This window comes from Mycetomoellerius zeteki, unplaced genomic scaffold (genome assembly GCF_001594055.1).
Source record: "Mycetomoellerius zeteki isolate Tzet28-1 unplaced genomic scaffold, Tzet1.0 scaffold312, whole genome shotgun sequence".
NCBI lineage: Eukaryota > Metazoa > Arthropoda > Insecta > Hymenoptera > Formicidae > Mycetomoellerius > Mycetomoellerius zeteki.
Window position 1 is genome coordinate 50,364 of NW_017257297.1, and position 10,032 is coordinate 60,395.

The 10,032-nt window shown below is 40.6% G+C and overlaps 1 protein-coding gene across 1 annotated transcript in view; it reads left to right on the top strand.

Moving 5' to 3' along the window:
- Nucleotides 1–4,745: 4,745 nt before the first annotated feature.
- The window catches only part of LOC108724909 (uncharacterized), a 6,694-nt gene continuing 1,407 nt past the window's right edge, over nt 4,746–10,032 (top strand). The window contains 9 exon segments of the mRNA XM_073512036.1: nt 4,746–4,877; nt 4,879–4,957; nt 5,052–5,124; nt 5,126–5,190; nt 7,356–7,627; nt 9,019–9,045; nt 9,048–9,082; nt 9,503–9,511; nt 9,705–9,833. Of these exon segments, the coding sequence (XP_073368137.1) occupies nt 4,746–4,877; nt 4,879–4,957; nt 5,052–5,124; nt 5,126–5,190; nt 7,356–7,627; nt 9,019–9,045; nt 9,048–9,082; nt 9,503–9,511; nt 9,705–9,833 (821 nt within the window).

The window sequence follows — 10,032 nt, forward strand, 5'->3', positions numbered from 1 at the left end:
GAAATTGACATAAATCATTTACGTTGCTTTATCACCACGATAGTTTGCGGAAAAAGCGGATATACTTATCCCGATACTTTTATCGAGAGGAACAACAACGAGGAATGGATATGATGTCCACCTCTTCCGAAAGAAAATGCATATTATTTCTATCGTCCGTGAGGCTAACCAATGTCGAAGATCACACTTAAGGTGGTACTCGAGGGGGCAACACGTATATAACACGCACACGAAGAAGTCATCGTCGCGCGGAGAAGGCTGAAGGGTTTAAAAACCGCGACAAGTCGAAAAACCGCCGTGCGGCATTTCCAATTCTTTTTGCCCCGAGTGGGCCCTGCACACGCGTCGACGTGGCGCCGGGTCAGCTTTCAGGCTCTTAACGCGGTTAAGAAAATATTTTTAAAATAATTTTGCACTTAGAGAGAGGTACCCCCTGCTGCCGCCGCCGCCGTGCCGGACAGAGATGCGACACGCGTAATGTGCCGCGAGAAAGAACGGGAAAGAGAGAACGAGTAAAAGAGCGTGGGAGGACGCTTTACAGCTTTACTCCATTCCCACGTGTCTCGCCCCCTTATGTGTGTTTAACGGAAAAAGGAAGAGAGAGAGAGAGAGAGAGAGAAGGGAGAGAAGAGAGCGAATGGAGTGTAACAATATTTCTATCATTTAGCACGCCGGGAATAATCCGGATGGAATTATGCGGGCCCGTCACGTAGATTAACGCGAATGTTTGCGACCGATTGCGACACGTACAGCTGGGTGTTGTTTAATTAGCTACGAGTGTAGTTGTATCCATGGACCGGATTGATCGCGCGAAAGTAGCGAGAGAATGATTAATGTAACACAGCTCGAAATAATCAGATCTTTTTGAACGATCCCGCGCTCGAACCAAATATCAATTGGAAAAGTTAAAATAATACCTCGACGTAAACCGAGATTGGATAATGAGAGATTATATGAGTCAAGAAGGTATTGAAGGAAATAAATATTAAATCTTAAAGTAGATATTAAGTGGAATTAAATATCAAATTAATATTTTATGTCATAATGTAATAATTACAAATTTCATTTAATTCAGTCTTTCATTTTCTCTCTTTCTTATTAAAAAATTTCTATTTATGTCTTTGCGAGTCACATTCTTTCTTTGCATGCCTTTATTTCGTTATCTCCGTTTTTCTATTTTTTTCCCCCTTCATCTTCGTTTCTTTCTTCCACTCGGTCGCAACTCGACTCGCGCACGGTCGATCGGGCTTAACGAAGGCGGCGCGATAAGAATTGAAAAGGAAACCTTTGCCCCTTTTTTCGTCCGATGTGCGATTCCGAGCGGAAGAGAGAGAGGCAAATAAACGGAGAGCGCGAAAATCGGGAAGCACGAAAATCGGGAAGGAAATGCGGAAAATCGCCTTGGTCGTCTGCAATCACGCTGTCGGTGAGAGAAATTGCCGCGGACTATAAGGGAACGCAGTCTCCCCCCCTCTCTCTCTCCCTCTCTTTCTTCCTCTCTTTCTCTATCTCTGTCGGTCTTTCTCTGTTTTCCCTCGACGACGAGAAGACAGCTCGATTCGCAAGAACGCGTATGAAGATAAATTGCACGATGTATCTCACTTACTTTTCTGCGATTCTCTCTGAAAATATCTTTTATGCATCTCTCCCACGCTGCATAAATATATATATATATAGCGCGATCAAACATTAACATCACAATTTCGCGATCCCGCGCCTCCTCGATAAGTTATCATCCGCTACACCGAATGCGGCCCGTTATCGATACTCGATGTACACATCAGCAGAACGCATTAACGAGCCCAATTAGCGCTCTGACGACACAATTTGTGCGAAACCCTCGAAACTGAAGCGACGTTATAAGTATGCATCGCGATCCTCGTCGGAATGCAAAGCCGTGTGCGCATTGATAAATGACAAGCGGTGATCGTGGAAACGCGGATGGGACCACGCTCGTGAACTCTCGTTAATCCGATTCCAATGCTTTACAAATCCCGCTTGGACAGTTTTGTACTTACAATGTACGTAATAGGTACGTGAAAAATTTTACAACAAATTTTGCTGACACATAAAGGACCTTATACGTCACAGAACTTGCAGCAATATTGGTGCAACGTTTGCAATGTTGCTGCAATTGCAGAAATAATCTGCGGCCTACTTTTTTAATTCAGTTTGAAAATTGTTCATTAGATATATAATCGTAACACAACGTATTTGTAGAATAGTTCGGTTCAACGGCAGAGTTGTTCGATGCTAAAAATACGCATATACCAGAATATCATCCGGAAAATGCATACAAGTCGTCGTTAATCGACCAATGTGCACGCGACCTTACGCGGACATGCGAGATCGAACGGAATGGGGCAATGGCGCGTGAAAAGCTCCAGATAACACAGCTATATTTCCAGCGGCATATCGGCAAAGCTCAAAGAGTTAATCGTATGTCCGCGAGGCAGAGGACAGAACGGGGGAGGAAAAAAAGCGCCGCGAGAGCCGGCCGCGCGTGTATTTTCGATAATTATTCGACAGTCGATTTGCGTGCGGATGGACTGCGCATTGCGGGGTGGGCGGGGGCGGAAAGGGGATAAACGGGGCGGAGAGGGAAGGGGTTGAACGAGAGAAAGAGTCGCGTTCAACCATCCGGAAGCTATGAATATATTATTTGACGGGCAGTTTCGGTAGACTCCGATCGGATGGAGCATCGATCATGGCTGGCGCATCCCTTTGGGCCATTTTCATGCGTCAGAATGCGACACGCCTGTGATCGAGCGATTGCCGCGAAAATAAAAAAAAAGTCCAGGAGGGCAGGGGGAGAGAGAGAGAGAGAAAGAGGGCTGCGCACATGGGCGCGCATGCGAAAGCGCGCGCAAACAATGCCGGTCGCTAACCAGCGCGATATTTTTCCTCAGCGAGCAAAAAAAATCATCGAACGGCGCGATGTGTTAAAAACAAATTAGACGTCGAGCGACGGCGCCCGATTCCCGTTCCTTCGGGAGGTAAGACAGTCAACAGGTAAGCGAAGCAGGCAAATGCATATCTGCGAGAGATCAATGCGCAAAGATAATCGAAAAGCGACTCTACTATGACTTCTCGCATACCTCCCTTTATCTTCAGTTTTCTTCTTTTATTTCTATCGCGATTAGACTAATTAGGCTGAGTAAATTTTACAGGAATTTTTTAATGATTCTGTAATAAATATCAATAGATTTGTTATTTGAAATTCTCAAAAATTTTTTACTTAAAAAAACATGAATATATTCGGGCGTTAAAAAAAGAGAAAATAAAGATTTTGAGCACAAAAAGTGCAACCAATGCGCGAACAGATCTTGTTTCATGTCTCGCATATCTTAACGTTTGTCGAGCAATCGAAATCCATAGAAACTCATGAATCAGTCTGCTGATTAAATGAATGCGCATTCCGCTCGCAATTACTAGAAGAATCTCGTCAAAGGCTACTTATATCTCTCCTAATTGAATAGTCGAAATTACAGTTGTTAGTCAAACTTAAACAACCTCGAGCAATGATAACTGGAATTTTCGCAAAGACAGATTGCCGCTCGAAGGAAGGATGAAGATAATGAACCCAGTAGTTAAAATTACAACGGAATATCCGTTCGGCAGAATGTTCTGCTTTCTGTAGTGTGCAAGAACTCAGATTTAAGTACCACAAAATCTAGTATTCTTGTTTTCTGAGTGAAGTATAAATTTCTGAAATAATCTTTAATTACTGAGATTACAGGCTTTTGCACAAATCAATCTATGTCAAATAAATATAATCGTTAAATATATTGAATTACATACATCCAATTTGTACTCAAAATAAAATAATAATTTTATATCCAATAATAAAAAAAATTTATATCCAACAATTGAAAATAATTTTATATCCAATTTAATAATTTTCGAAAAATGTCAAGAATACTGTAAAGATTATCAATAATTTCCCGATGATTATATTGATATATTTAACGATCGTATTTATTTGATTACTATCTGTTATTACAAGTAATAACGTAGATAATACTTAGTATAAAAGTATTGCGTAGGTAATAGAAAATAAATTTATTTTAAATTATTTTATTACTTAAATTTTTATTAACTTGATCTAACATTCCGGGAATCGCGCGATTGGAACGGATCCGTGGGCGATAAGTTGTTCATGGAGAAATCGCAGTGGGTGGTCCTTTCTTCGTAGTAATCGAGTAGAAAATTCAATCGCGATCTGACTTTCGCATGGCTAGTTTCGCTCATTGTTATTGATTCGATTTTCAAAAGATAGCCTGCGAGAGAAAGAAAAGAGTATTTTCCAATCGATCTCTTTCTTTTCTTTGCGACTCGTCGCAGCTGTCGACGTTATAGCCTCAATCGGCTGCGCACCGATTTACCTACAGTCTGTTATCAATTCTCTCCTGGACGTCCATGTGTTTTCTGCGCGCGTTATAATTGAAAGTAACACAAATCCAAATTCCCCATCATTTTTTACCAAGATATTTTTAGCGTCATAAAACATTATTTAAATGAATTCACGTAATAAACCACGTAAAACGTATAAGAATAACTCAATTGAAAAATTAGAATTTAATTAGCTTAATTAAATATGTAGCTTACAATATCAAATATAAGTAGTTTAATTAAATATGTCTCATCGAAAATATAAAGTGGTTCGCAATTGTAATAGAGAAATTAATTAACCAACATTCAACGCGGAATTATTAATATTCAAATAGGTTTCTCCGTCAGTCGAGATGAAAGTGGTACCCAGAACGGTACCAGAATTAATCGCGATTACAAAGCGTCGTGCCACACGGGCATACGAGAGCAATGATACGAGATGCACCCCCGAAAAATTCGGGACCGCGACGCGGGAGGGTGGAGGAGAATGGAGAAGGGGGAAGAAGGGAGAGCAAAACGCGGTACTGGAAGATGCAGTCCGACGTAACCTTTGACGTCGAGTTGCGTTGCGTTATAGTCGGCAGGCGCGCTTTGAAGTCGCGTGTATTTTAATGCAACGGCGAACTGTGCATATCGAGAGACTGCTGAATTAATCGCAGGGCACTCTGCGCGGGACGAGGGCGGTAGGGAGGTTGGAAAAGGGGATGGAACGGGGAAAACCGGTGGAAGGAAGGGGAGGGGGGGACGAGACGGACCCGCTTTTCTGGGGCACGTGCCCATGGGTATCGGTATTTCGGGGTGCGTTAATACCTCACTATCCAGACGGATAGAGAGAGAACAGAGCGAAACATCCACTCCTGCACATTGTTTGCGGCTTGGAATCAATAAAAGCATAGCTTTAGGCTACGATGGTCGCCATGGCAACCGGAGACCCATCCGTGCACTCTCTCTCTCTCTCTCTCTCTCTCTCCCCCCTCTCTCTCCTTCCTCTATCCATATCTCTGTGTCTTCCTCTCTCTGTCTCTTTCTCTCTCTGCCTCTCTCTTCCTCGTCCTTTTCCCTCTTCCCCGTCGTTCCTCGCCACCCCCGCATCTCCCTCAAACCCCACAGTTTATCTCTGTCCCTCTTGGATCCTCATACACGCACACCCTCTGTTCTTCTCCCATCTCCTCTCTTTCCGTCTACTTTCGAACGCCGCATCTGCGTGGCATTTTCTTTCTCTTTTTCCTCGCTTCTCTTTTTTTTATTCTCTTTCTCCATCTCTCCACTATCTCCTCAAAAATTCTAGTTCGGTCAACTCGAATTTGCAGCCGCAATAAAGCCCTCTTAAACTCACATCACGATTTAATTACCATAAGAGCGGTAAAAAGAGCGGTTCGAGAAAGTGAATCAGTGCCTTGACGTTTTTTTCATAATAAGCACATGTAACTGCTAGAGAGATATACATAAAATGAACTTTTATTCTCAGACAAGTCGGTAAAAAACTAATTTTTTTTTTCGAATTTCTATTACAAGCCTCATTAATACGTCGAAAAATAGGTTTGATCTTTATTGTACTTTCATTGATTTTGAATTCTAAAAATCTAATGGAATTTATTAATAGAATGAATGGCAGATCAACGGCAGAAATTGAAAAGCTGCGATTTTTAGCAGTACAATGTGACACCATTGTTAACTTTTGCGTAAAACGTGGCATCCGTATCAGCAAATAACAACAATATTAATAAATATGTTATTATTTGTGCTGTTGCATAAACGTGGATACGCGCGCAGTGGGATATTTTAATACTTTAAAAATGTATATTCACCGGATATCTGTGCTGTACAGAAACAGTTGCGTAATAATGCATAACAAAAGGCCGAGTTTCCGCACGCGGAGCTTTTGGAGTTCTTGCCGTGCGGAATGAAGGGGATCGAACCGCAAATAATAGCAAAAATATCACCGTCGTGATTTCGTCTAAAATTTGTGTAAACGTAATAACAGTAACAGCCCTACATAAGTACTTATTGCTGTATCCACATGAAAGGGACGCGAAAAAATCTCAGAATTTCCTAATTTTCAGACATTCTCGTTTAATTTGTGATATCATGAAATTATTTTAAACACATATATTCTACACTGAAGAGGACCCAATACTAGGGCTGAAACGTCTGTATCACATTTTTTTTTAAATATACATTTTGGATTACACAACGGTGATGTCGGCTCACATTTGGCAATTCCTTTATATCAACGTATCTAATCGTTTAATTCTCGTTTAATTTTCCAAACAAAATTATACTTTTGTATGAAAATTCAAGATAGATTTAGTCACTAAATGGGTTTCATCGCGTTTACAATGCGAAAAAAAAATTAAAGATCAACTCAAGTGTCAATAGATTTGAAAAAAGCAATACAATTCTACAAAATTGATATTAAAAAATTTTCTCTTATTTTTAAGAGATAGAACGAACTATAAATTGCATATGAAAACTTTGAATGGGAGAAATATATCTAGAATATATTTTTAAAATTAAAAACATTCTATAGAGATATATTTTTAATATTCTATAAATATATTCTAAAATATATTTTTTAAATTAAAAGTGAGAGAGAAAATTAAAAACATCTAGAATATATTTTTAATAAGCAGAATTCAACTCTCTCAGGAAAATATTTTAAAATAAATATCTAGTGAATAAGACCAGCGTTTAAATACTAATTTGACTGACTCCTTTTTATCTCACAAAATAAAGAGAAGCAAGAAGAACGAAAGAAAGATTTCAGCAGAAATTCCCTGAGTTCCGATAAAATTCCCTGATAATTCCCGGCTCCTCTATACGAGGAAAGTTCCAGGAGAATTGCAGGTTTTTTGGGTTTTTCCTGGACGATGAACGCTCAGCGTGAGTCGGACGGAGTAATTCGCGTGCTTATTCCGCGCGGCAAAAGAAGCGAGATGATCGGATTAGCCGACTTTTCGCAGGGATTTGGACGAAAACCAAACGAGAGAGCCCGCTCAAAGAGAGCGGCCGTGCGTTCGGAGCAACTCGTCCAGCACGCAAACTCCGCTGGAAAAACGTCGATAAGCGTCGCACGCTTCTCGCCGATCAAGTCGAGAGCGACCGGGGTCTCGTGGAACCCGCGCAGGGGATCGAGACAACGGAGGGTGGATCGAGCAGTCGATCTTTGCGGGCGGGGTCGGATCCATCGCCGACCGGGTCGATCGACGCACCGCCGCGAGAAGTCAAAGACAAGGTAAAGGTATAAATGCTGAACGTTCGTCACTTGCGCTACGAGATTCCGCTCCGGTGCAAAGCGGCCGAGAGGAGTCCAGGTTAAGACCACCGACGTGGCGCTCCATCTATCCGGGAGGTGGTGACTACCTTTCACGAGGGGTAGTCACCAGCTTTGCGAGACGCGAGATATCCGCCGATAATTATGGCTAGCGGATGTCGGACAGCTAGAGGATATTCGCTGTTGAGAAACACAGAGATGTCGGGATTTGTGATGACAGTTTCATGTATGATATTGCGGAGACATATGTCCAGTCTCGCTCCAATAGCACTGATAAAGTTATCGCGGATATAAATTTACACTTGGATAGCATAACTTCATAAGTAATAGTATGCTTGATAACTTTTAAATCATATCATATATTGTTCTCTTTGCTTCAAAAGTGACACAACCCAAAAAATTAAGTTTCTCAAAAAAAAAAAAAAGTTATTGTTCAAATATTATTGTTCAGCTTGATGGAAAATTATACTAATAATATAATATTAGCAAAAAATATATTCCCAACATAATTAAACGTCATTTTTGTCATTTTTGTTCATATCCCTTGAAAAACCACCCCTTTTTAGTCGTGACGATTTTTCATGAATTAAATTAATTTACTTTTGATGATTGATAAGATAATTAAACGTTATATCAATAAGGTTAATCTAACGTTTATTTAATTACTCATTCATAATAATAGCCCAGAACAATTATGTATTTTTAAGTTGTGTCACTTTTGAAGTAAAGGAGCAATATATAAAAAAATTTATTGTATTTAAATATGTTTAATGATATATAAGTAAATATAATGTATTAATATGTAATTAATGTAATTACATGGCATTTAATGTATTACATTTGTACATGCTGTATAATAACATATTAGCTGTTTTATCGCTGCAACTCTAAAGCCAAGTTGCATCAGTAGCGATTTCCTTACTTGGATCACGAAATTGTTGTTCCATAGCTTCTTCGAAAATTAGTGCGATGGAGGTATCGTTAAATTCCACAAAATATTAGAAGATACAAAAAAGTAGAAAATATCACACTCTAGAAAGATATAGAAAATTTTGGCTTAAAAAAATTCAAGCTTCTCTTTTATGACTGGGAGAATAAGGGATAAAAAATTCGTTTGTGTCGTGATACGGTATACGGATAACACCTGTACGCGGTCAATCTTGCTCCGGATCGATTAGCGTCAAATCCATAAGCTCATCTGTACATCCGTTATATACCGGGTAACATGAGATTGTTGCCGATCTCGATGATATCGGGGAGGAGAATGTCGAGCGCAGGTCCCCTGTAAGGCGACACAGGTACATATGGGCTCTCCCGTAGTGAATGGACCAAATGATATAAATTATTTATAGATTTCGACACCCAGACAGAGAGAGACATAGAGGCGGGCGCGGAGGGTACGCGGAATTGGGGTGAGTCTGGACCCCCTAGGGGGTCCGCTCGCGATCGAAAACCCCCGGGGGACTCCCCCGCTCTCCCCTTAACATATGCATTCTCGCTTCGAGATCACCGTAAGCCTATATAAAATTGATTTCTAAGTACCTCGTATTCGTGTCGGCCTTGTGTGTCTTTTAACACCTACATACTTGCCCTCTTCCTCCTCCTTGTTTTTCTTTTTTCATATATATAGCAAATAAGAAGAGAGTACTGCAATAACTAGCTTTATCGATCATCTTCGGCAATGTGACAGACATGATAAACCTAGTTTGTTTTATTAATAAGAAATATTTTAAATATTATTCTTGTAATGCGTAAAACATGACTATTTTGTACTATTTGCCATTCTCAACTTACTGTTTATCTTTTTCTAATTTCAGCTTTAAGCTGAGATAAAAGTGTCATACAGTCGATACTGACTAAACTAAACCATCTTAGACCCGGTTTCATCAATATAAGATTATTCCTCAGTTTAATTTATTGTTTATCTTTTTCTAATTCTGAGAATTCTGAGAATTAGAAAAAGATAAACAGTAAGATAAAGAGATTATTGTTAACTGAGATTATTGTTAATCTTACATTGGTAGAACCGGCCCTTAAGAGGACACAGAAATCTCGCTGACTGTACTACATCGAACACTTTCGAACTCGGTCTTGTAACAAATCGGAACGGGCCCGCGATCGCGCAGCTCGCCCCCCTGGGGTCCAATCTAAATCAATGGGCTTGTGGGTAATCGCATAATAATTACCATGGACCCCCTCTACCGCCCATCTGTCGCTGACCGACGGGGCGTACGACCCTCGGAAGAAGCAGGCACTCCATACACGGCGACACACCCGATGAACCCGATGTCCCAGCAGGTCCCATTGTCGACGAGCACCGTTCGGAATGTCGCGAAGTTGAGACGCCCCTCGACAGTCACCACTCT